This window comes from Juglans regia, chromosome 7 (assembly GCF_001411555.2).
Source record: "Juglans regia cultivar Chandler chromosome 7, Walnut 2.0, whole genome shotgun sequence".
NCBI classification, from domain to species: Eukaryota; Viridiplantae; Streptophyta; class Magnoliopsida; order Fagales; family Juglandaceae; genus Juglans; species Juglans regia.
The window spans coordinates 46,346,532-46,373,907 of record NC_049907.1 but is presented as its reverse complement, the minus strand read 5'-3'; the positions used below and the strand labels follow the sequence as shown (position 1 = coordinate 46,373,907).

The 27,376-nt window shown below is 34.7% G+C and overlaps 4 protein-coding genes across 5 annotated transcripts; 2 read left to right on the top strand and 2 right to left on the bottom strand.

The window, feature by feature from the left end:
- Positions 1 to 835: 835 nt before the first annotated feature.
- On the bottom strand, positions 836 to 3,515 carry LOC108998303 (glucan endo-1,3-beta-glucosidase 11-like). The gene is made up of 3 exons (XM_018974827.2): positions 3,348 to 3,515; positions 1,581 to 2,617; positions 836 to 1,074 (listed from the first exon to the last, which is right to left on the bottom strand). Exons 1-3 carry the CDS (start codon positions 3,421 to 3,423, stop codon positions 1,009 to 1,011), a joined length of 1,179 nt encoding a protein of 392 aa, XP_018830372.2. The 5' UTR covers positions 3,424 to 3,515; the 3' UTR covers positions 836 to 1,008.
- A 1,054-nt stretch (positions 3,516 to 4,569) lies between these two features.
- LOC108998356 (methyl-CpG-binding domain-containing protein 11-like) lies at positions 4,570 to 7,983 on the bottom strand. 2 transcript variants are annotated; one of them, XM_018974892.2, is made up of 3 exons: positions 7,768 to 7,827; positions 6,322 to 6,410; positions 4,570 to 5,746 (listed from the first exon to the last, which is right to left on the bottom strand). In XM_018974892.2, exons 2-3 carry the CDS (start codon positions 6,322 to 6,324, stop codon positions 4,850 to 4,852), a joined length of 900 nt encoding a protein of 299 aa, XP_018830437.1. In that variant the 5' UTR covers positions 6,325 to 6,410; positions 7,768 to 7,827; the 3' UTR covers positions 4,570 to 4,849. The 2 variants fall into 2 exon arrangements, with proteins under 2 accessions (XP_018830437.1, XP_018830436.1); XM_018974891.2 differs by lacking the exon at positions 6,322 to 6,410 and having other exon boundaries at positions 7,768 to 7,983.
- A 6,335-nt stretch (positions 7,984 to 14,318) lies between these two features.
- On the top strand, positions 14,319 to 17,679 carry LOC108998310 (G-type lectin S-receptor-like serine/threonine-protein kinase SD2-5). The gene is made up of 2 exons (XM_018974832.2): positions 14,319 to 14,488; positions 15,091 to 17,679. The coding sequence occupies exon 2, from the start codon at positions 15,127 to 15,129 to the stop codon at positions 17,584 to 17,586; it is 2,460 nt and encodes an 819-aa protein (XP_018830377.1). The 5' UTR covers positions 14,319 to 14,488; positions 15,091 to 15,126; the 3' UTR covers positions 17,587 to 17,679.
- Positions 17,680 to 20,354: 2,675 nt separating this feature from the next.
- On the top strand, positions 20,355 to 23,450 carry LOC108998363 (G-type lectin S-receptor-like serine/threonine-protein kinase SD2-5). The gene has a single exon (XM_018974903.2). It carries the CDS (start codon positions 20,894 to 20,896, stop codon positions 23,315 to 23,317), a length of 2,424 nt encoding a protein of 807 aa, XP_018830448.2. The 5' UTR covers positions 20,355 to 20,893; the 3' UTR covers positions 23,318 to 23,450.
- Positions 23,451 to 27,376: the final 3,926 nt, after the last annotated feature.

Here is a 27,376-nt window from a genome sequence, read left to right as displayed (position 1 = left end):
TGCCTTCGCGTTTTGGAAGCTCCGTATTCCGTAGTACAGTTAAATAGTTAATTCTACCGATTAATTGGTGCCAACAAAATGAGTAATTTTGGATAGAAAAGGGTTGAGATTACGTAAAGTAAATCAACATAATATACTTTTATACGATACGTTAGATATATTTTATAATAAAAGTAGTTTTATCATCTGACATAACATATCAAATTACGTCAATTTATGAACTTATTTTTATGAAAATGCTATGAGTCCCGACACATTGTCCCGATAATGTATTCCAACTGTTTTTTTTAATTTTTTTTACTTAATGATTAATGAAGTATTTTTTAATGATGTTGTAATTTTTTTTTAAAAATGTTTAAGGGTATTAAAAAATTACATAAAAAAGATTAAAAAAAAAAAAAAGTGGAATACACTTGATCTCGAGACACATTGTCAGGATAATGTATCGACTGTAGTGTCATTCTTACTTTTATAGAATCTCTTTATAGCTAAAACATTTCTCTTTTGGATAATAATTATAACCCAAGTTCATATGGTTTTTAATTAGTTTTAGGGGTCAATGATCCAAAACAACACCCTACCTCACAAGTTTCGCAGATTCATTAATTGAAAGTGTCCGTGTATGTACGAATAATATTACCATACCAAGTTATGTTTATTGATCTCTAAAAACAAAGTAATCTTTATTGGTAGTTGGTTGAATTTTTTAAGTGGGTACATCTCAAATGAAAATTGAACGAATCGCTTTAGTCATGTAAAAGCTAACAGGATTGATCATATGGAGAAGAAGGAAGATTATTGTACTGTGCTCAAATAAGAAAAAACCCATCAGCAATTTTCAGTCAACTATTGTTTCAATAATGAGTGTTAATACAAAGAATAGAATGAATCATGTGTTGTTACAACAATTGTTATGAATTCAAGAACCCAAACTTCCCCGAGCTTGATTGAGAGCGTTGACAGATATAAGGGGGGTACAACCTTCGAACCCTTTGAGGAATAATGACGTTAAAAAATCAGTAGCAGAATTGCAGCACAGCTTGCAAAAACCAGAGTGCATGACGATCCAATTTCCTGCAAGCCAAAATTTTAGAAGAAACCTTACCAATTTAGCATGCAATCGATAAACAAAAACATGACAACTAATTGTAGCTTTCAGAAATATGTTCTTATTGTTTAGTCCTCAGATTCCTAAAAGTCTGTGATCCTATATAAAAAAAAAAAAAAAAAAAAAAAAACATTGCAACACCTTCTGATCATATAAAGAAGTAGAAATGTTTCTAGTTTTTGGCCAAGCATAAGAAGTTCAGCACACAACAAAGTCCCCTGCTTGAAAGAAATATGAGCATATGAGCCCGCTTCATCGATCACAATTATCTATACATTTCACTTTATTGCGATGCATCCCTTAATCTTGATGGAAATGGATTCTGTTGTGCTAAATTAACATTGCCTAGCATGTATTTTATTTTCTCTTTGAATTCCTTAGGATAATCATTTCGTCATGCAATAAATTTGTACTTATTCTGCATATTTTACTTGCTAATTGCAAAATTTGCACAAAAACTAGGAAGCCATACCTTGAAAGAGAGCAGAGATGAGGGTGCTGCAGAAGGCACAAGGCCAGTAAATCCAATGTCATATGAAATGCTTCCATCAGCTTTAAACAATCCAAAGTTCCTCTCGGAGGTTGGCCCTGGCTTCAAATTCTCATTGAATAAAGCAAAAATATAAGCCTTCACCGCAATCTTTGGCCTATAGGGGGTCCCCTTCTTTTTGGCTAGCTTCTTGCGCAAATTATAATTGTAAGTCCTTGCATTGTCTAGTGTGGCACCTGCTTCATTGTCATCTCCACGAGAAGCCCAGCCAGTTTCAGAAACTATGACCTCCATCTTGTGAAACCCGACCTTTTCTAAGGCGGCATAAGCCGCATCAACCTGTGCATCAAACATGTTACTATAGTGTAACTTAGTCTTTGCATCATAAATTCCAGGATTTGATTGGAAGAGAGCATATTTGAGATCAATATGCTCAGGGTCACTCTTGTAGGCCAAGAATGGATAAGCATTTATGTAAAAAGGAGAACCAGTCTCCGAGAAGAACTGCAAAAGTGGCTTCATGAATGGAAGAATATCTTCCCTGAAATTACACAAAGATGGAGGGAAGGAATTGGCGAAGACAGCCTCTGAATGTGGGCTTGAGACCTCAACCTTCTTGGTCAAACCCAATCTATCAAGTGCACTGTAAACATTCTTTACTGCAGGCAGCAACACCTCCCAGAGCTCCACATCCGCGCCTCCCAAGATCTCATTCCCAACTGCAATTCCACGTATAGGAGTTCCAGGAAGGAAAGGCTGCACATTTTCTTTTATCCAATTCATGGCACGATCCTCGCCTACACTGATGTCTTTCAGGAATTCATTTCCGAGTCCAACCACTATCTCAATGCCAGATCCTTTGAAGGCCTTGAGGACATCCTGGTTAGCGTCATAGATTCTAATGTTTTTTATCTTTGCAGCTTTGAGAAGTGTCACCACACTTTGGGGTGAAGGTATGTTGTCTGCTATTCTGCCATAGTTTACTCCATATGTCCCCGTGAATGCGTCTGCTGTCAAAACTGCTCAACAGAAGATGGATAAATAGTGCCATTAACCAATGACTCACCATGATAAAAGAGAGAATGCAACTCATGAACATGTGAATTACGTATGTGCTGAGGCTGATTTTGATTACAAATCATTTGTGCCTAATGTTACACCGACATAATGAAGGAGAGGCTCGAACTTGCGTATCAAAAAAATTCAAATTTAAGTTCGATTGGGAACAGTTTTAAGATTACTTCAAAGAGAGAAAATTTTGGACCTAGATACAGGCTCAAATTTCAAAAGGCAAATGTTCCTAACGCATCATGCCTGCCTGGTTCGAACCTTGCATAAGCTAGGGAGCAATTCCGAAAAACTAATTATAATTCACTGTGGACTATGAAATGGATATTGAAGTCCAATGAGTGAATGTTTGATAATAGAAAGCTTTTCTGATATTCCGTTTGAACTGACTGATCATTATTTAATTAATATTCTAGTGACTATTGACAGGATTTTCAACATTCAATCACACACACACACACATATATATATTAAAAAAATAACAGAGCCAATAGAATTCCCATACAGGTTTGATGTGTTTCTTTTCTGGAGTTGCAAACCTAAGCCAATAGAATTTCATCTATGCTCATGGGGAAAAAATACCAATAGAGTTCAACCTCCAGTTCGTTGGCCATACTAAGCAATTCAAACATGTCATAAGATTCAACATGAAGTTGAAAGCTAGAAAAGAATGATACGTACCATTGAGAGATGTGATGGAGAAGATAAGGAGAGACCAGAGAAAGAAAGAAGAGAACTTCATTGGTTTGATTGGCATATTAACAATGAAGGAGGAGAATTCCAATTTGTAGAGGGGGCTGTGGGTATGGTGCTGTATTATGTAATCCAAAAACGGTAACGTCAACGGAAACAACACCATAAACTATGCTCTGGATGATGCAATGCTTTTCTTTCAGGCATGCCATAGAATCCAGATTCCAAAGATAACGACAGTAGATGAGGGAAGAAGATTCTTAACCTTACTCAAAAGATGATGAAAAAATGATATATGGTATTTCTTGGAGGGGCTTAGAGAATAGATTCTTCCTTTACGCTCACTTTTTATCTCCCTCTCAAAGTATACCTTTTTTCACTTTCTAGTTTTTGTTTCCATCTGGGTGTATTATATATACTCTCTCTCTCTCTCTCTCGTGTTAAGGTTCTGGAAGGATAGTTCATATACCTTTCGTGGTTAAAGAGGAGTTTGAAACTTGGGGAGATGGTGGGATTAGTAGATGGGCAATAGAGGTGGCAGGGGTAACCAAGATTTAGCTTCTTGGCTTGGATCAGTTTGGGCGGTAGGCATCGACTTTCTGGTGTCCACTGTTCAAACTCCAAACAGTACGTGAAAATCTTTTGGACATTCTAGCAACTTCAATGTTTTTTCACCCTGGAAACACAAAAGCAATCTCCACGTTCCTTTTATTTATTTGTTTAATTTGCAGCATATAATAAGGACAGGCAAGCTTATAAACAATAATAAGTCGAAATTTACCTTCAGAGTATCAAACGTGACGACTGTTTGCATATGTTACACGCTTTTCTAGTCTGACCCAACCAAGACTATAATGAGGAAAAGGTGTTTTTTGTTGGAGGAAAACAAAACGAAAGAAGTTCGGAGCAGAGGAAACCACAATAGCATGTACCTCGTAGTTTTGTCATGCATGAAATGGGATTGGCTGCAAGAGCCTCGTATAGAGTATATACCTAGGTTCGTCTAGGCAACATCACTGCAGTGTAGCAAAGATCTGGACACGACCGCAAAAACATTGCATTTTGAGAATCTATTTCTTTTCCGACTAGTCTCCGCTCTGTTCCATCTTGTCTATGTTTATTCCTAGGTTATTAACGTTCTGTTCAGCTTGATCAGACCATAATATCCCGAAACACGAGTAATGGGGCCTTCTTACCACAAGATAAAACAGGCAGCACGAGCATATCAAATCTAAACTACCAACCATGATGTCAACGAATATGGTCTTACAGTCAAGTCTAAGTTCCTCCATATTGTAACAAAAGCTGCAGAATCTAAAATCTATTCTACCATCTTACAGCTTCATTCCCTCACCTACATACAATCAAATCTAGCACTCAACAACACTAATATTAGAGCTATTCTGAGGAATCCCAAAGTTAGGAAACCTAAAAGAAAGGACAGACGAGGTGTTACGGGACTAACTGCCAAGGAAGGCAGGACGGCACGTTCAGCAGCTCACAGTGGAGGGTGAAGGTCGGTGGGGGGCATCAGCTGGCCCCACTTCCTTAACCTTAGCATTTTCAATCACCTCCCCATCATTTTTCTTGACTTTCTCACCAGTCTCAACATTAGATTTTCCATCATTCTCGGACAAAGCTTGTTTCTCATTGATCTCTCCCTTGGGTTCTGCAATTCCACAAGGATTATCTTGCTTTGCTCCCCCATTTGCTTCTGGGTCATCCGGTTTCTTGTCACTTGTACCGTTTGTTTTCTGTGTTTCAGCTTGTGGCACCTTTTCCACATTGTCCTCTCCCTTCTCACTTTTAGTTGCGTCTGTAGTAACATCTTCTCCAGCAATCTTTTCATCTGCTGCTGCTACAACATCTAGATGCTTGACATTAACCTCAGCTTGGGTTTTATCAGCACTAGGCACTTCCTCATTCTTGCTTTCCTCAGCATTGACCTGGAGTTCATCTCCATTTTCTTTTTGTGTTTTACCTCCATTGTCAGCTGGAGCTTCCTTGGAAACATCTTTCTCCTTCTCAGTTTCTGCATCTTCTTTCCCAGCTACCTCCGCATCTTGCATTTGAATTTCCTTAGTACCTTCATTTTCTTCCGAAGCACCTTCCAATTCTTTGTTGTCCTTCTTTATCCCCAATGATTTTCGGCCACGCTTCCTTGGGGACTCACCCTCTGATGGCGGAGTTGCCTTGACCTTTTCGCTGATTCGTGCAGATCTTCTAGGAGTCTCTCCAGTACCCCAATCAAACTCTGATATTGAAGGATTACCAGGGTGTGATTTTAGGTACTGCTCCAGTTGTTTTTTGTTGTTGATCTCCTCTCCAGTAGGAGCAACAAACATGATCTCATTCTTCCTTGGTGTACCTCCTTTCTTGGGTAAGAACTGATGGGGAAACAAAAAGCAGAGGCACATGTCAACTGGTACACAACAAGATTTATGAGCTAATAACAAAATCAATTGAACGTGTCCTTGAATACTTCCCATCATGAATTCTGTTATGATAGAATGCACAAGGCCGACTAAGTTTTTATTGAAGCATAAAATAAAACAATATAAAGGCAAATAACAATTTAAGAGAGAAAATAAGAGAGAAAAGGGGGGGAAAACAAAAGGAATATTAAATGTATGTTCTCAGCTATCCTCTCCTCTTTAAGTAGTCACAAAATGTCTTCACAGCTATCCTACACATTTCTATTGTGCTCTTTAAGTCATTAGATGAAACTTCCTACAAATCCCATGAGGTGGTGATCATTAATTTTCTAGCAGGATATAAATTCAGTAATCTCAAAATTACAAAAAGATTAAGAGTCAAGTCCTCAAAATTCAAGCCGAAGAAAGACCAGAACCTGTATAACATATATGACAGAGCATTCAAGGTATGCAGATTAAAGCCTATTTTGCCTTTGAGGAAAAACATATGTACTCAAGCTTTGATTTTAAAGTAGGAGATCACAAACCATAAGAGCAATGATGGGGGTCTGTTTCTGACTTCAGATCATGTTACTTGAAGGAGTTAACACTGGTTGACTAAGCAGAAGTGGTGAAGCTGAATACTTGAGGAAAAGATGGTTATGAGCAGAATTTGATTACAGCAAATACTACCGAGCAGCATACTACAATTTCTTCTCAGCGGTTACTTAATAATAAAAATTCTACCACCAGTTTACATACTTGATGATTTTAAACATATCAATAGCAAAATCACCCATTGCTCATGGCCCTAAATGCCTATGCATCATTTAGGATAATATGGATCATGGCTAGTTCAGCATTGGTTTTGAGTTGTCATAAATTAAACTAAAAAGAGTCCAAAACCCAGTCCACCAATAAGGGTCCTTGCAGCTGGATCCTATATGCAATGAAGATATGGGAATCAGGGAATAAGGGCAAGTTAACTTGTTACCCTCCTTCCTAATCCTATGGTCCCTTGAAATTTCAGTCACATAAATTGAATGTATGTGCATCTAAAATTAAGAAAACAAAATAAACATCTCTATTCACTGCCCATTTTGACAAACATAGCAGAGACATTATAGAAAATAACAAAGAAACAGTGGATATTCAGTTTTGAATACTTGGCAAACAGAACTGGAATGAAGAACTGAATATTTAAGACAGTTTGCAACTCTGTTTGTGATCAAACTAGCTAAATTAGTAAGAATTATAACTAGAAATTCACCAAAAAAAAAAAAAGTAAAAAGTAAATGAAGCAAATACCAGAAGAATCACATTAAAAAGAAGAAACTCAAACCTGTTGAACCATATGTGGCTCTAAAATATGGTAAGGAAATAGTTGGTCCGAACCATATGTGGCTCTAAAATACGGTAATTTCCTTAAAAATAGCCTATCATTCCAACCAACTACTACATTTTTTTTATAAGTTCCAAACAAGTACTACTTCCAAATTCAACTTTTAGTTTGCCTCCCAAAGGTTAAAAATTTTTCTTTTCACTTTTGATCTACTCAAGGCTTACTTACTACACAGAAACAGGAGTGTCATCAACCACAAAAACAGTAGAGTTCACAAAGTTCGTAAGCAAAACAATTAAAGAAATTAAATAATTACTCCAAGAAAGACATCACTGGACCGAAAGGACGAGCCTTTCAGAAAATTAAGCCATATTATCGACCAGATTCCAGCACACTCACACGACACAACATTCAACCAAAAACCCTAGCTGAGGGAGGCGAAACTCCATGTTATCAACAAAATTACAGCACATGATTTTACCAAAAAGCATAATCCCACCACAAAAAGAATAATACTAATTCAAAAGAAGCAAAAACCACATACCGAATTTACCCAGAAACATAACAGAAAGAACAAATTACAAAGCTCTAAATTGAAAAAAAATTAAAAAAAAAAGGACAAGTTTTTATAGGTAGAGAGAGAGGGAGAGACCAATTTCTTCCAAGAAACAGGAGCTGGGAGCTCCAAGGAAAGAACCTCCTCCTCTTGGGCTCCGATTTGTGCTTCCTTCTCCATCTTAACCTGCAAAACCGAACAACCGAAACCGAACCTAGTCTATCTCGCTATATTGTTGTGTTTGTGTGCGGTAAGAAGAGGGTCGGAAAAACAACCGTTGGGAGTGTGTTGATAGCATATCTCTGTCTCTCACAATCCGCCACGTAGTGCAATGAGGCGGTGACAAAGTGAGCATCACGGTAACGAATAGTTAGGCTAGATTCTTCTACCCTATGTGATGGAAGAGTCAATAGCTCGTTCAAGTTGCATTTGTTACTTTCTGTTTTTTTCTTTTTTTTAATATATTTAAATATTTTTAAAAAATAAAAAAATATTTCAATACATTTAAAAAATGGGTTCCGATTGGGTCCCTTAATTTTTTTGTACTTATTAATAATTAAGAAAGTGTTTTTAAGTGATTTAATAAATTTTTTTTGAAAGAAAAACATTTTAAAGTATAAAAAAAAAACAAATAAAAAAAACTTTTTGTTCTTTTCGGAGCGCGGCTCAACATTTATTTATGAAGAAAAAACTGTCCAATCAAAAGTCAAATCGGTGTTCCATCCGTTAAAAGCCCATTTTTGTGCTTGCTCCTGAATTAACCCACCTACCTACTTTCCTTCGTTTTCAATGCGAGGAGCACGTGTCCATTTATGTAATCCTTAATTTATTTTTATAATTTCTTTCAATTCACTTCATTTTATTTAATTATTATAAATTTTTTAAATTTTTATATAAAATAAAATAAATAATTTAATTTTTTCGAATCTTAAAATAAAAATAATATTAAAAAAATATATTTTAATCATATTTTATTAAACTTGTAACTTTAGACCTAATTTAGATATTGAGATATTCTAAAAAAAATCACATTACTATTTATTATTTTTGAGTAATGCTACATACAGTCGTGGAATGTATAAATTTCGTGCAGTCGCTTTGAAAAAAAGTAGGATCCACTGTTAAAAAATTAATTTCTTTTCCTGTGGATCCCATATTTATTTATTTTTTTCAAAACGACTGCATGACGTTTGCACACTCACGACTGCAAGTATCATTTCTCATTATTTTTTACTTACTTTTCACTATTATTCACTATTATTAAATATTTTATTATTTTTTTTACTATTATTTATAAAATATCTGAAAATATCTCACTATTTAAATATATTTCAACTCATCTCATCTGTAAAAATAAACTAAATTATCTTACGAGTAAATAATAAATATCATGTATTTTAGAGTATATATATGATACTTCTTATTTGTTTTAATTTTTAAAAAAAAATGTTGTATACTATATTCTCAACTTTCTCTCACTATCGACACGATATTCTCAAATTTATTATTTTAAAATATAAGATTCAATATAATATTTGATAGACAATATCACACAACATAATATAACGACTGGTAAGAGCATCGATATTGGACTCATCAAATCAGTTTAATTTTTAAAATTTGATGAATTCATATTTAAAATCACTGCATTGAATTCACCAAACACTAAAATCTGAAATTTTGAGCTACAGTGCATTCTAATTCATCTTCAAATTTGAAGACTCACTATTCACACTCTATAAGCATCATTTTATCTACTTAAATTATTGTTTCCAAATTTTGAGCCACAATATATTTAACTTAGGAAACAATAATTTAAATATCAAATTAAATTATTAATTAATATATAGTTAGTGTGAATATAAAATATAAAAAATAAATAAATAAAAAATATTATTATAAAAAAATAATATTATATTATTATTTTGATAAATCCAATAGCTAATTCAATTTGAGGTTATGAATATGAAGATTTTGAATTTATGAAAAAATATGTACTTTTCATCAAATTTTAAAGATAAAAATGATAAATCCAATATTAATGCTCTAAATAAAAACATAATATATGACATAAATATCAAAATAATAATAAGTTTTTTATATGTGAATAATGACAATCATATACTGTAGTAATATCATTAAATTAAAAAATAGAATATTTCGTAATCCATTAATAACCTTCTATTTAAAATAAAAATATTCTAAGTATTATTACTCTTTATAAATACCTAATCACTATAAACAAGATGCTGCAACTATTATTTTTTGGTCGGACCATCTATAGCATGTACCGACAAAAGAAGAGAGACTGAGAGATTGCGGATAACACTCTTCTCTTCTCTTAACTGAATTTTGTAAGATGGGTCTGCAGTCTAAAGCCCACTACAAAGCTTACTACAAAGCCCAATGTAAGGTTAGAGTGGACCTGCGTCGACTCCCTCAATAATCTCTATTGTATGAGAAATTATATTTTTAATTATATAATGTATAAGTATTGTATATTTATTTTTAAATAAAATAAGTAAATATAAAATTTACATTAAAAATTTAATTTAGTATTGTATATTTCTTTTTAATAAAATAAGTAAATATGAAATTTATATTAAAAATTTAATTTTTTAATAATAAACTCTTTTTTTTTTTTTTTAAATATGCGACACTTATACAGCATTACTCTCATTTTATACCTACACCTTTCCATTAACGTTGTAAAAACAATTATCATACGGAAGTCATTTTAGTAAATTTAAACTTCCTATGCTCCCTGTGGTGAGTCATATGACTGCTTACTTTTCTTACCATTGCTTTTACTCAGCCGTCCAATGAATGTTCACCACACTACCCTTTATTCTTGAAAGGCTTACTATGGCAATCAAATGTGATGCTATATTGTTTATTTATTTATTTTATCTCTTTTGCAATGGTGTCGTGTCAACATCAAGGAATCTATCATATTACAGTAATGGTATTATAAGAAGAGTAATTTTATATATAATTATTTTAAAAATTTCATAAAAAGAGTATAATTGTATAATTGTATATATATATTTTATAAGAAGAGTATAAAAATTTCATATTGTATAAAAATTTCATAAGAAGAGTAATTGTATACATTGTATATATATACAATATATATATTGTTTTATATATATTGTATAAAAATTTCATAAGAATAATATAAAAATTTTATATATAATTGTTTTAAAAATTGTATAATTGTATATACAATTTTATATACAATTATAAGAAGAGTAATTTTATATACAATTTCATATCAAGTACGTAAACATCGCGTAATTGTTTTAAAAAAAAGTGTGAGTTATTATTAAAAAATTAATTTTTTTCATGTGAGTCACATGTTTTATTCATTTTTTTTAAAACAATTATGCGATAATTACATAATTTTACGATTACAAATATCTTTTATCTTATAAGACAAAGAGAAATACCTGTTCTAATTCTTATGTTAATTTTTACATGTTTCCTTAGTTAGTTAGTAGTAATATATATATATATATATATATATATATATATATATATAATTATTGGTCGTACGTAGCCGGAGCGACTTGTGTATTAGGCAGCGGCCCCAAATGCTGGTTTTCTTGAGATATAAATGTTTTAAAATTCGTTCAAAGCTTTGTTCAACACGAAACTCTTTAATTAGTCACGAGTATTGGTGCAGAAAGTGGGAAGACAAATTAATTAAGCAAGCTGTAACAACTAACATTTTTCCAAAAAGAAAATTAAAATAAAGGTGTATTAAAGCTTATATATTCGTGATTCAGGTTCATGAATCCGACTCAAGCTTTATCGATTAAAAATTGTTAACTTTTTTGTACACAAATAAATCAAAATATAGTTAATATAAAAAAAGAAAGTGACCCTTTTATTTTTTATTTTTGTATCTAAGTGTACAATCTTTCCATCCCAAATCAATTAGTATCTATCAATGGAAGCAGTTGGAGGGAAGACTTTAGTGGTTTTTATGAGAGGCTGTTCAAGGTGTTTCAACTTATACGTATATATATATTAATTAATTCATGTTAATCCTAACTACTACGCTTAATTAATGTGAATACAACATGTATATTAATATGATCATGATCAACAAGCTAGCTAGCTTCCATTCATGTTTGAAATTGCTTTTTGCTTAGACTTCTAATGTCATGATGGCATTTGCTGATGCATACATAACCATGTTGTGACTACGTTATTATATTATATATTGTTCTTATTATTATTTTTAATTACTATATATATATTTCATTTTTTTTTTCTATTTTAAAACCAATAGGAATTCATAAACTAGTGCAGCCTTTGACCATTCAACATTAACGTCACAATCACTTTTTGGTTGTAAGTCCGCAATGTATTACTCGTAGAAACTTGTTTGACTAAAACCAATAAAATGAGCTAAATTACGACATTAGCCCACTAATTATCACTAATTAAAGTAAGAGATTATAACAAAGACTTGGTTTGAGTTCAAGAATGTGAGACATTTTTTTAAAAAAATAAAAAGGCTATAGTCCATATGTGAGAAATATAATCTAATAAAGTGATATTATTACATTAATTAATTGTAAGATGAATTATACAATAATTATAAAAGAGTTATAAGCGTAGTATTGTTTTTATAATTTTACTACGTACAATCGACGGTGGAGAACAAACGGATAATCGGCTGGCCAATATATTAAAAAAAAAAAACTAGACACGGATGTAACTTCCGTCATCACAATAGCCAATTCAATAAACTTGACAATATTTTCATGGCAAAGATGGAGTAGGATGTCTAGCTCCTGCTTGAACAATTGGTTTAGGCGCTTGTTGCCAAACTGGATCTTGATTGCCCCCAACCCCAATCCATGGTAACAAATATGAACAAAGCAATTCCATTAAAGTAAGAGAAGCAGTGAAATATGAAGAATATGAAGGGATGAAAACACAGTCTGTGGTCGTCTTTGTGGCCATGATTGGGCTTGCCGGCATTGTCTATTGCTGAGGAGGAGCTTCTCGGACGATGGCGTGGCCGAATCTAACGAACGAAGGCATGCCCAGATCAAGACACATTGTGCTATCCAGGGACTATTATAGCCGCCGGAGGCCATGACTGACTGGGCATGCCGGCATTGTCTGTCGTCGGGGAGGAGCTTCTCGGACGATGGCGTGGCTGCATCAGACGAACGGAGGCATGCCCAAATCAAGATGGGAGAAAATGGGATTTTGAGAAAGCAAAAAGATGGGGGAAATGAGATTTAAGAGGAATGAACAAAATGCAGTATTGGAGAAGGGGAAAGGAGATTTCGGGAGAAGTATGAAACGCCACCATTTCAATAATTCCACATGAGCCGCGATTACCCTGCGATTCTCCCAGCAATTACGTTTAGCATTTTTCTTGTCTTTAATAATATGATACTATATTTGATTCTAATTTTATAAAATAAATAATTTATTTATTACGTGAATTCTAATGACGACGATCGTGGCAATGCGCATGCGGATAAAAATAAATAATCGTTTCTTTTTATTGAAGATAAATATTAAGTTTGTAAAGAAAGCTACGAAAAAACATTATAAGGTTGTGTTTGGATGTTGAAGTGAGTTGAGTTTAGATAATAAAATATTGTTAGAATATTATTTTTTAATATTATTATTATTTTGAAATTTGAAAAAATTGAATTGTTTATTATATTTTATGTTGAAATTTGAAAAAGTTGTAATGATGAGTTGAGATGAGTTGAGAAGATTTTTGAAACCAAACGAAGCTAATTAATACTAATTTGATACGATAGTATATATTATAATTTTTTTAATTTTATTTTTATTACTCTCTTTCTAAAATTTATTTTTGAAGAACTCTCAAGTAACTATGTTTCAAGTTTCAGCTTTGTTTAAAACATGGTAATTTCTATAAATCTCGTATTGAGAAACAAATGGAAAAGGAACATATGAATTTAATAAAAGTGCTTTTCTCAACTAAAACATAAAAGATGGGTAGAGGAGGTAGATAAATGCAATTAATTTAATTTAATATACTCTGCTTTCTCAACCAAAACAGAACAGTGGGACGAGGATGCAAAAAGTTTCCCACGATTCTAACGTATCCACCACATGCTCTGGAAATTTAGATAAAAAAGAAAGAAAAAATAAGAAAGAAGAAAGGAGAAGGCATCCACCATAAGAAAATAATAATATTAGGTATAAATGTAGAGCGCGTAAGTATTGTATTATTTTTTTTAATATAAAATTTATTATTAAAAATTAATTTTTATATAAATTTTATATTTATTCTATATTTTTTAAAATTAGGTATGAATTATGGAGTCATTCTAAATATCATTCGAAAGTTACTATTTATCAACTATTATTTATTCTTACATTTTATATTTGTATCTTTTTAATAAGCTGTAGATGTATTTTTTTATAAAATATAAATTTATTTTTTATAATATGTGCGATGTGGAGCGTAAGAAGGTAAATAATGACGAATAATATAAAATTTTTCATATCATTATTCTAAAAAAAAATAATAATAATAAGCAGCAGTTTCTTGTGAATAGTCAATACAGATGAACGCATTTAAGTTGGTTGCAGTGTAACTATTATAATTTATAACGACAACTTTTAGTACTTGCCAAGGCTGCCAGCTCCTTCCCGATCTCTCTCTCTCCGGCTCTCTCTCACAATCTTGCAGATAGAAAGAATCACTTTCTTTCTCCCCAAGCAGGAAGAACGAAGCACTTAGATTCATGGCATATCTTCTACTGTAAAAAATAAAGGAAAAAAAACGAAGGCTTCATCAACGAATGAGGTGAGTCGAGTTTCTGTAATCTTCCCCAGCTTCCCAACCATTACCTTTTATCTCTGGTTTATTCTAGTTCCTTCTTTCTCATTTAAGCAGTTTATTTATTTATTTATGTTTTTTGCTTCACGTATATAAGATTGTCATATCTATGTTCTTCTTTCTTCGTACCCCACCTCGAATACCATAAAGGAAACTTGTAATTCGTTTTGTGTTCAAAACATTTGTAGAGATTTTTCCGCTCGAGTTTTTGTTTATGCTTAAGTTCTCATGAATATATACTTTTTGTAGAGATTTTTCTGCTCGAGTCTTTCTTTATCTGTTAGTTCTCTTGAATGTATAATAATTCTATTTTCCAAACTGGGTATAATTTTCTCTATGTTGCAATCGCATTTTAGTTAGGTTGGATAGCGAGTTGAAATTTGAGAAATTATTATAATATTATTTTTATTTTAAAATTTAAAATAATTAAATTATTTATTATATTTTGTCTCAACCGAGCCGGATGCAGAGAGTTAAACTCGAATAGATATCGAGCGTATCATTTCAATGTTCTTTTCGTTTCTTTCAGTAGTTTTTTGTTTCTTTAACACCATATATTTCTTGGACAGACATTTGGGGATTATTTAGCCAATAGCAGGGGGGGGATGCTGCAGTTCCAGAAATATATGGGTTTGTTACATTTCGTAACGTTGTGTCTCTGTCTCCTCTCTGTGTTTGAGAGCTGCATTGCCATTAATCAGCATGTTGGTCGGATATATCCTGGATTCCAAGCGTCTCATAGCGAATGGACCGATAAAAATGGGCTATTTCTGTCATCCAACAATTCGGCATTCGCCTTCGGCTTTTACACTGCCCTGGATGTGGAATTGTTTTTACTAGTAGTCATTCACATGGGTAGTTCCAAAGTGGTTTGGACTGCTAATAGAGGCTTACTGGTTAAGAATTTTGACAAGTTTGTTTTCGAAGAAAATGGAAATGTGTTTTTGGAAATTGGGGACGGTGTAGTTTGGTCTACTAATACGACAGGGGAAAAGGTTGGATCCGTGGAATTGCAGGATTCAGGAAACTTGGTATTGCTTGCAAAGAATAGAAGTATTCTTTGGCAAAGCTTTAGCCATCCCACTGATACCCTTTTACCTGGCCAGGTGTTCCGGGAAGGAATGAGTCTTAAAAGCTTCCCAAACCGCAACAACTTGTCTCATTATCTTGAGTTCAAACCAGATGATATGGTCTTGTATGCAGGTTTTGAAACCCCACAACTCTATTGGTCTATAACAACTGATGGCCGGAAAAGCAATAACAATGTCACCAGCAGCGTCCATTCTGTCTCTCTGGTGTCCAATTCATGGAACTTTTATAATCAAGAAGGACTTTTGCTTTGGCAATTTGTCTTCTCTGACTATAATGGCACCAGTGCCTTGTGGGCTGCTATTTTAGGCTCTGATGGGTCAATATCATTCTATAATCTTCAGAAGGGAAAGAGTGTCGCTCCAGAGGCAACCAAGATACCAGAAAATTCCTGCGGTGTTCCAGAGAATTGTGACCCTTATCATGTGTGCTATTTTGACAACTGGTGCCAATGCCCACCGCTTCTCAGCTCTGAATTTAATTGCAAACCCCAGACCGTGTCAACCTGTAATAGCTCCAAAAGTTCAGCCAAGCTTTTATACGTTGGTGAGAAGCTAACTTATTTTGCACTTGGATTTGTTAAACCCCTTTTGAAATCTAATCTAAATGCATGCCAAGAGGCTTGCCTTACAAGCTGCTCTTGCCTTGTGCTGTTCTTCGAAAGGACCTCTGGGAGATGCTTTCTATTCGACCAGATAGGGAATCTGCAACGCTCTGCTGAAGGTTCTCCTGGTTATATTTCATACATGAAGGTCTCAGGTGTCAGAAATGGTGGACCAAGTCCTGCAAGCAGAGAGGAAAGGAAGCACGTTATAGCAATTGTAATAATTGTTATTGCAACCATATCGGTAATTCTTGGTCTAATTTACATGGGATTCTGGTGTCACTGCAAAAAGAAGGGATTGCTGGAATATTCTCGAGACAACCTGGAAGAAGATAATTTCTTGAATAGTCTTTCTGGGGCACCTGTTCGTTTCAGTTATAGTGATCTCAGTCTAGCAACCAAGAACTTTACTACAAAGATTGGTGCAGGCGGGTTTGGATCAGTCTACCTCGGTGTGCTTCCAGATGGTACCCGCTTGGCTGTGAAAAAACTGGAGGCCATTGGGCAGGGAAAGAAGGAGTTTAGAGCTGAAGTCACAATTATCGGGAGTATCCATCATGTCCATCTGGTCAAGCTCAGAGGATTCTGCGCTGAGGGGTCTCACCGGCTTCTTGTCTATGAATACATGGGAAAAGGGTCTTTAGATAAATGGATATTTAAGAACAATGAAGGAAGTCACTTATTGGATTGGGATACCAGATTCAACATAGCATTAGGGACTGCAAAGGGATTAGCTTATCTCCACGAGGAGTGTGAAGTGAAGATTGTTCATTGCGATATAAAACCTGAAAATGTTCTTCTTGACGATAATTTTACTGCAAAAGTATCTGATTTTGGTCTGGCCAAGCTAATGAACCGGGAACAGAGCCTTGTGCACACGACGCTAAGGGGTACAAGAGGTTACCTTGCACCCGAATGGATCACCAAGTATGCCATATCAGAGAAGAGTGATGTATACAGCTATGGCATGGTCTTGCTTGAGATCATTGGAGGGAGGAAGAATTACCATCCAGAATATAGTTTAGAGAAAGCCTATCTTCCCTGGTATGCCTCCAAGATGTTAGAAGAAGGAAAACTGAAAGAAATATTTGATTCTGAGCTAGAGATAGATGAGAATGATGAAAGGGTTTCCGCTGCAATCAAGGTGGCACTGTGGTGTATACAGGACGACATGCATTTAAGACCACCAATGACTAAAGTAGTCCAAATGCTTGAAGGCATTTGGGCTGTGCCTTCGCCTCCAATCTCCTCCCAAACCAGTTCTCACTCGAAGTTCTTCAAATGGAGCAGTGGAGAGACTACTTCATCAGGACCGATTGATTACTATAGCGAGTTGGCCATGTCAGATGTGCGGCTATCAGGCCCAAGATGAAAGCAATTTTCATTAATGTAAACGTAAATATTGCCTTCTTTGTACTTTTGAAGTGAGAAAAAGTTTTATTATAGCCCTTCATATTGTTCCCTATTATATGCTACAAAATCCCTCTGCTGAATTTATCTCAAACTGAATGGTTCATGCTTTTCCAATCATTTGTTGCACTGGGAAATAGCAATCCATTCATACTGGCGCATTCCCTTAACTGAACCAATTCTTCATTAAATTAATGACAAGTTTAACGAGAGTTTATATTTAATAAAAGTAATCCACACGAAGGAGAATCACAAGTTAAAATGAATTTATTTTCATCCAAGGTAGAAACTCGTAAGAGTTATTTCTTTTTTAAGTTGGTGTGTAGAGTACACCATTTATATTACTTAAAATAGTAATATTTGATTTTTAATATTTAAATTTTAAAACTTATCTTCTAAATCAAATTATGTCACGTAAGCACTTTACTAGACATACTCTACACACCGACTGACTTGATAATAGAATTTTTCAATCCTTAATCATTCTCGCTCCAATAATGCTACTCTTTTATCTTTAATTCTATTATTTTAATCATAACGATTGATGTGATACTAAAATTCCAATGAAAAATATAGTTTTATCTTCTCACTTACTTTGTGCAACAGTAAGACAACTAAATAATTACGGTTGTCATGTGTTATATATATTCTAAAGAAAGCATTTTCATTACTCTTCAATGTTATCAAATTCAAACCTCTTACAAATAAATAAAAAAATCCCATTCTTTATTACTTTAGATGCTTCCATGTTGCTTTGTACGAAAAGTTGTAGACATGTCTGCACTAGAAGCTACAAAATGGAAATGCCCATGAACCTCAGTTATATATATAGGAAAAAGTGTTTTACTGCTTTCGAAGTTTGAACACCTTAAAAGATGTGGGGGTTTTGCAGTTGAAGCCCCTAATAATCTTAAATATTGGTATTATAGCTTTATGCTTTGCAAACCTTTTTTAAATTCTAGCTGGTAAAGTATATTGTGTCTTCAACAACATCGTTACAACCTCGACATAAGAATACCGAAGGACAACTAAGCTCTTGACCGTGCAGAGGAAAAAACCAACTGGAAGAGTCCTTAATTAAGATCACTCCTACATGTAGGATTCCATCTATTAACCTTTTATGTAGCAGCCCGAAATCATGGCAGTGTTGCACTAGATCTTCAACCAAAGAGATTCAAAACAAGTTGTGCATGCAATTATCAAAGCAAAGCAGCCAATAGACTGGACAATGCATTCCATTATTAGAGATATCAAGTATCTGTTTATTAACTTTGAAGAATGATAAATGAAAAAAATACATCGATTTCAAAATCGATACGCATATGATATTGCGCAACGGACAATTTCCAAGCTTCTATATGGTAGCATACTCTTAATTAGCATTTTTCAATGTCTATTAACTTTCTATAGTGGGAAATACCCTCCCACCAATTCTGTATAATTAACAAGACTGTTACTTTGCTGTTTTGGTTAATGAATAGAAATTGCTTGAAAAAATAAAAATAAAAGCCTTTTGACCGTGGAGAAGTGGCGTGCAACTTCCTAGGACAAAGCTAAATTGGTATTCTCTGCTTGGAGAATGTAGCACCAGAAGTGGGACTGCAGTCCATGAGACAATAAACCCAATCAAATGGTCAGACTCAGGCTTTTTTTTTTTTTTTTCTTGGTGAAGAATCAATATCCAAGTTGGAAACATATACTTATATATAGATATAGATATATATAATGGTTTGCCAAACTTGGTTTTGTCATGGGCACGATTTTCTTGTCGCCTATGTGGCCGTGGTTTTTGCCATGCCATGTTTTTCAAGCAAAAACAAAATGGCGTGCTTCAAATTTAAAATTATGTCCATTGAGTCATTGACCTAAAAGAAGGAAAAACAAATCGTCTTTTTGACTTGAAATAAATAAAAACAAAATTACATGTGGCACTGACATTATTTATCATTAGTATTAGAAAAATGAGCGGAAGTTCCATTTTTCAAGATCAGAGCCATTCTCTAAAGTCATTATTGGATGGCACGTCTTTATTTTCTTTGTTTTTTAATTAATTTTTTTGGCCAAATTTAGAGGTCAATTTAGGGTATCAGATGTTGGGGTACCCTACCCAGTTGCACCAATTGCATGCACAGCCGTTAGATCAAAAATCTCAAGTCGGTGAAGGGTACCATCACATTGAACTCTTCCAAACACCATGATTGTGTGAATGGTACTTTTCTTCTTTGCTACGGATCATTAGAGTACTGTTTGGCTAGTAAGAAAATGATTGATTATCAAAGACCATACGAATTACAGGACAAATCAAGTAGGCAAAGCAAAAAAACCATCGAACTTTTCACTTCAGCGGTCAGCCTATTGAAAACTCGATTTATTCATAAAGAAAAAGAAAGGTAAGGAAAACGACAAGACCTTGGTATGTTTGGTGACACTTTTGAGTGTCCCGAGAACGAAGTGTCAAATTTGTCCATATTCAAAATATTCTTATTTTCACATGTTACCAAGGGACTAGGGAGGGATGCTTATGATCAATAACACAGAAACTGGGACACGAATGCAAAACCATTTTCCACACACATCTCACAATTTTCGAAGAAAAAATAAAAAAGCAGTTGACTAGCTCAGTCTGAGAGCATCTTCGTTGTTTTCTTTTGATGAATAGCTAAAAGTGTGGTCCTTCTTAATAAATAAGTACTTTTTGTGGAACTGGATGAACTATTTCCCCTATATATCTGTTTGTAAAGTGTCTGTGTCTCTTGCCTGCAAATACATGGAGATAGAGGGACAGTCATGGTTCATGTTAATTCCTTTTGTAGTCCAAAAACTGCGGAAAATGCTCAAAACCCATCTTTGCACTTTGCAAACCCGTTTGTTTCGGTGACTGAATCATAAGGTTAGTCATATCTCGTTACCCTTTTTTTCTTCTGGGTCAGTTTTTCTTTTCCCCTTCATTGATGGCGATGCAAAGCTCTTTTGTTGTTTTAGCATGGATTTTAGTATTTCACACATTTATGCAAAGAAGCCCATCAAGAACCACTGAGGAATAGGCCATTCTCTCTGTAAATGCATGGGATTTTCGAATAACATCAGTCTCTTTTCCCATTTACTCAAATATTGAATTTTAGAGACTATAGAGAGCCAAATTCAAGTTACTTAAAAAATAGTGGTTTTTCAGCCTAAGTTCGCCCCCCAGAAATTTTTGGCAGGTATCCTCCATATATTTCTTTCACTTATTTAGCCAAGCTCAATCAATTGATTCAGTTACAGGAATTATGGGTTTGTTCCAAATTAGAACCTTATTTCTTTGCCTCCTCCTTGTACTTGAGACCTGCATAGCCAGCATTCAACAGTTCGGCCGGATATATCCTGGGTACCAAGCGTCTCAGATGGTATATATTGATCATAAAGGTATATTTCTGAGGTCGAATGATATGAAATTTGCTTTGGGCTTCTATACTAGTTTGGATGTTACATTGTTTCTACTGGTTATCATTCACATGCCTAGTTCCAGAGTGGTCTGGACTGCTAATAGGGGCTTATTGGTTCGAAATAGCGATTGCTTTGTGTTTGGAAAAAATGGGAATGTCTACTTGGAACGTGGAAATGGTGTGGCTTGGTCCACAAACACTACAGGAGAAACGGCTAAATCCATGGAATTACACGATACAGGAAACTTGGTATTGGTTGGGGCTGGTGGAAGAATTCTATGGCAGAGTTTTAGCCATCCTACTGATACCCTTTTGCCTGGTCAGGAATTCTTGGAAGGAATGCAGCTCAAAAGTTTCCCCAACCGTCATAGCTTGTCTCACTATCTCGATTTCAGGTCGGGTGATTTGATCTTGTCGGCAGGGTTTGAAACTCCGCAACTTTATTGGTCCATATCAAATGACAGCCGGAAAACAAATAACAGCATCAGCGGCAAGGTTCATTCTGTTACTCTGGTGTTTACATCCTGGAATTTCTACGATCAAAATAAAACCTTACTTTGGCAATTTATCTTCTCCAATAGTCCTGGATGGAATGCCTTCTGGGTTGCTGTTTTAGGCTCCGATGGCTCCATATCATTCTATAATCTTCAAAAGGGGAAGTCAGTTACTCCCGAGGCAATAAAAATACCACAAAGTTCCTGTGGCACTCCAGAGCCTTGTGACCCATACCATGTGTGCTCTTTTGACAATAGATGCCAATGCCCTTCACTTCTCAGATCGAACTCTGATTGCAAGCCTCAGATTAACTCAACGTGCAATGGCTCCAGGAGTTCAGTAAAGCTTCTGCACATTGGCGAAGAGCTTAACTATTTTGCACTGAACTTCGTTACACCTTTGATGAAACCCGATCTAGATGCTTGCAAAGAAGCATGCCTAGGAAATTGTTCTTGCCTCGTGCTGTTCTTTGAAAACTCATCTGGGAGTTGTATTCTATTTGACCAAATTGGAAGTTTGCAACGGTCTAATATGGGTTCTACTGGTTATAGCACGTATATGAAGGTTTTAGGTGGTCTAGGTCCTGCAGTCGAAAATAGAAGGAAGAACATTCTTTTAATCATGGTCATAGCTTTTGCAACTGTGACGATTATTATTGGTCTACTTTATGCAGGATACTGGTATCTCAAAAAGAAGATATCACCACAATATCATTTAGATGATTCGGAAGAGGATGATTTCTTGGACAATCTTCCTGGGATGCCTCTTCGTTTCAGTTATATTTATCTTTCTAGAGCAACCCAAAACTTCTCTACAAAAATTGGCCAAGGAGGGTTTGGTTCAGTCTATGTAGGTGTGCTCCCAGATGGTACACAAGTTGCAGTGAAAAAGTTAGAGAGCACTGTTCAGGGGACGAAAGAGTTTAAAGCTGAAGTTACCACCATCGGGAGTATCCATCATGTGCATCTGGTCAAGCTAAAAGGCTTTTGTGCTGAAGGGCCTCACCGGCTTCTTGTATATGAGTATATGGAAAAAGGTTCATTAGATAAATGGATCTTCAATAAGAATGAAGAGGGTCACATATTGGATTGGGATACGAGATTTAATATTGCTTTGGGAACAGCAAAGGGTTTGGCTTATCTCCATGAGGAATGTGAAGTGAAGATTGTCCACTGTGATATTAAACCTGAAAATGTTCTTCTTGACGATAATTTTGTTGCCAAAGTTTCAGATTTTGGTATGGCTAAGCTAATGAACCGAGAACAGAGCATTGTGTATACGACGCTAAGGGGTACAAGAGGGTACCTTGCACCAGAATGGATTACCAACTTTGCCATCTCAGAGAAGAGTGATGTATACAGCTATGGCATGGTCTTGCTTGAGATTATAGGAGGAAGGAAGAATTATGATTCGGGAGAGAATTCAGAGAAAGTCCATTTTCCTTCTTATGCGATCAAGATGTTGGAAGGAGGAAAATTGAAAGAAATTATTGACACAGAGCTAGAGATTGATGAAAAAGACGATAGGGTAGTCACTGCCATCAAACTTGCTTTGTGGTGTATACAAGATGATATGCATTTGAGGCCACCAATGACTAAAGTAGTCCAAATTCTTGAAGGCTTTTGTGCTGTCCCTCCGCCTCCAACCGCCTCTCAGCTAGGTTCACTATCAGGTTTCTCTAGATGGAGCAGTCAAGGGGCTACTTCATCAGGATTTGAAAATTATTCCGGTGATGTAGCCTTGTCAGATGTTCGCTTATCAGGACCAAGATGATAGAACCAAATATCATGTACGTTGGAATGTTTCATCTTAACCTCGATCTCTGCATCGTTATCGTGATTCATGAAGTTTTCAAGTTCTGTAATGGCCTCATTTACATCAATAATTCATTTTTACTAGATCTCAAGCTATGCTCATCTTTGTTTCTGACTACTATTGAAGTTCTTGTCTCGAAACATTACCCCCGTTTGGTGACCTTTGTCTTGAAGAGGAGAAATGACAGCTCTCAAATCTAGGAATTTTCCTGGAAACTCCGCTACTGTTGTTGGTCATGTTTTAGGTCTGGTTGCCATGCATGTGTTCATTTTCTCCTCGGATAGAAAAATACATCACCGAGATGGCTGTTGAAGAATTTGATTTGATATTATCTTTATTTGATTTTCATAATAATTAAAATATTTAACTTATCTCATTTCAATGTAATCTTCCTATAAATAAGAATTTATATCTTATATTAATAGCAAAGATGTAACCTCAAATTATCTATTCCTCGTTCTCTTCTCCATCTTCTTTTTCTATTATATTATATTTTCTATCAATGGCCAGCTGAAATAACCATAATCCAGAAAGGAGCATCAACAATATATTTTAAGGGAGCACCGGAACATGCGAGGTTGAAGGAAATTCGAGCATCATGATGCACGTTTGCAATCATATACAAAAATAGAAAGGATCTCAACTTGGGATTTAAAAGTCTATGGTTTGTTTGTATAGTAAGATGAGATGATTTTAAATTATTTAAATAAAATATTATCTTTTAATATTATTATTATTTTAAGATTTAAAAAATTAAATTATTTATTATATTTTGTATAAAAAATTAAAGTGATAAGATGAGATAAGATAAGATAAAATAGATTAAAAATATTTTCATATTCAAATCGAGCTTAAGAGACAGCAATTGTGACACGCACCATAAGGGACCACATTACTCTGATCTTGGAGACTCGTTCAAAAGTTCAATTTCTCTCCCCTACTAGAAGAGCACTAACCCTACCAACAGGGACAGATGGTGGGATTGACAAAATAGTAATTTCCTTCATAAGGACTATTTTTTTTTTTTTTTTTTACAAATATTAATTATAAGCATCTAAGTTATTATTAGCATGTCCTCTCAAAAGAATTATGGGAATATTATTCCTATAAACTATTAATGTGTGTACGTTTTCAATGTTACAATTAATAATTAGTATGAATTAATGCATCAAAAAATTATTCATTAGCATGTATTGAAAGTGGTCATTAGAAATTTTTTACCTGTTGCGTAATATTATAAATAAGAGAAATTCTATTTATAGTCTACAAATAGCGACTGCATGTACAAGCCTTTCATTAAATAGAAAAAAGTATTATTTTGATAAGGATATTATTGTAATTTTAAAAAAATTTAAAAATAAAATTAACTAGACTTACAATGCAGTCTCCAAATAAAGACTGTACATAATATTGCTCTATAAATAAATAAAAGAAATCTCTTCATAAAAAAATGATAGAATTAGAATCTCAACAGGTCGAGCCTAATTATTCATACAATAATAAGCTAACAAATCCCAATAGAAAATACCATTAAATAAAAAACACAAATTAAAATATCTCTAAATTTTCGGTCAAATATATTTTGAACTAATCAATTAACTGATTAGAACCCTAAACTCTTAGTTAATTAACAGAATATTATCAAACCGTAAACTGATTTTCATTAAATTTCGTAGTCATCCCAGTAATCGGCCTAGGTCAGCTAGCTGGAAGTGTGAACAACATTGGATAAGGGAATTAAGAAAGACCAAGATCACCTATGGGGAGTCTTGAGTGGTCTGAATCTGAGATTCTCTGCCAGTTAAGACCGGGCCGGACATGCTTTGGGGTTGGGTTTCTGGGGGAGGTTGGATCTGTTGTTGCTCTTCCTAAGTTTTTTGCATGTCATCTCGACACTTGACTGTAGTTTAAAATTAAATATTCTTTGAACGACAGACAGCAACTTCCACAGTGGAAGCTGCCGAATTTAGAGTTTTCATAGCCCCTGTTAAGTAAAGGAATAAGAAACAAAATAAGATATTTGCAGTGATGCATGTGTTGAGATGTATGTAGAAACTGATTTTGGAGCTGAAAATCGAGAAATAGAGTGTTTGCTTGATGTGCACTCGACTTGGGCTTGAACGAAGCTCAACCTGTGAGTTCGCTCGAGTCCCGCGCGACAATGAGCTCGAGTGAGACACAAATCCTAGTGTTTGCTCGACTTCTGCTCGACACCCCGCTCGAGCCAATATTGATTTGATCGTTCGCTTGATGCGTGCTCGACACGCCACTCGAGCGAAGAACATTGATTTTGTCAAATTAAGATTTTTGGTGTCATTTGATATATATACATATATATATGTCATATTTGACTTATGTTGAACGACTTTTCAACATATTTTAGAAGAGAACAATTATTAAATGAGTACATATTATGTGAGAGAACAAAAAGTCATAGAGAGTGTGAGTTGAGATTGAGTGATTATAATCTCCTTTGATTAATAAGATTTCTGCAGCTCTGTAGACGTAGGTAATTTGCTAAAACATGTATATTGTGCTTTGTGTGTTTGATTGTGATTGTTTTTACTTTATTTGTCATCGTTAGTGTATATGTTTTGCACTGATAAAAACATATAAATAAGATCATGTTTGTCTATTATCATAGCACGCTTAAACTCATGAATAGAAGAAAACATACCTCCTCCATGGTTAAAAGATGAGCTTGTCATTACCTTCATGTATTCCAAAATAATCTGGTGTTTGTGTGTTGAGGAGACTTTTACTCTCTTCCCTCTCGACACAAAAATGGCTCTCATGAAGTCTCATGGGCCAACTCCATTTATATATATATATATGGGGTGAGAGTAAGGGCTTCCTCAAGTGCTCACTAAATAGCCCACCTCATTATGAACTCACATTATGACTATGCTAGTCCACACATAAAAAGTACAACATGCACAACATTTCACAACAGCATGTGCTGTGACAAACGAAGGTTTTAACTTGGTAACATTCTGATCACCACCATTATGTGCGATAAATTAAAAAGAAATGCAGATGGTAGCAAAGGTTTAATGTAAACAAAGGCAATTTGGATTTTTCGTCTCTTCTCTCAAATCAAGGGAAAGGCCAAGGTCCATGATACATCGGCCATCTCCTTTTCCGATTAATACAGAATGAGGTCAGTACGTCATATATTTGTAATACGTTCTGGGGCATGTTGTGCTCCTCATCAATGGCCATGCAATATGCCAATATGTTTCTAGTCTCGACCCTCTTCCTAACTTGTCAACTAGATCTCGCAAGATTATATATATTCCTTTGTAGGTTTACTGGTTGCTTTTGGCTGTATTTGTTTAATTTTCTTCAAACCCAGAAATTACTTCTGCAATATATCATTTCTTAATTTTATCTGTCCACTTCAAATACCAGACAAGACTTTCCATATAATTTAGATTTTTTTTTCCAGAAAAAAAAAAATAGCTTGAACTTTCATCCAAATACATGAAAAGAAATCAGTCAATTAATGGTGGGGTTAAACTGAAACAAGCTATGGATTTGCTCCAATTTAAAGTCTGGTGTTTCTGTCTCATTCTTGTGTCACAAACCTGCGTTGCCATCACTCAAAATATTGGTAAGATATATCCAGGATTCAAAGCGTCTCAGATGAAGTGGGTTGAGTACGATGGGTTATTCCTCTTATTTAACAGCTCAATATTCGCTTTTGGCTTTGGAGGTAGCCAGAATGTCACTATGTTTGCACTAGAAGTTATTCACATGCGAAGTTCCAAAGTGGTTTGGACTGCTAACACAGGCTTAATGGTTACCGATTCTGATAACTTCGTGTTTGACAACAAGGGGAATGTCTACTTGGAAAGTGAGAATATTGTGGTTTGGTCAACAAACACAACAGGGGAAACAGCTACAGCCATGGAATTGCAGGATTCCGGAAACTTGGTATTGCTTGATGAAAATGGAAGAATTCTCTGGCAGAGTTTTAGCCATCCAACAGATACCACCCTTTTACTCGGACAGGAC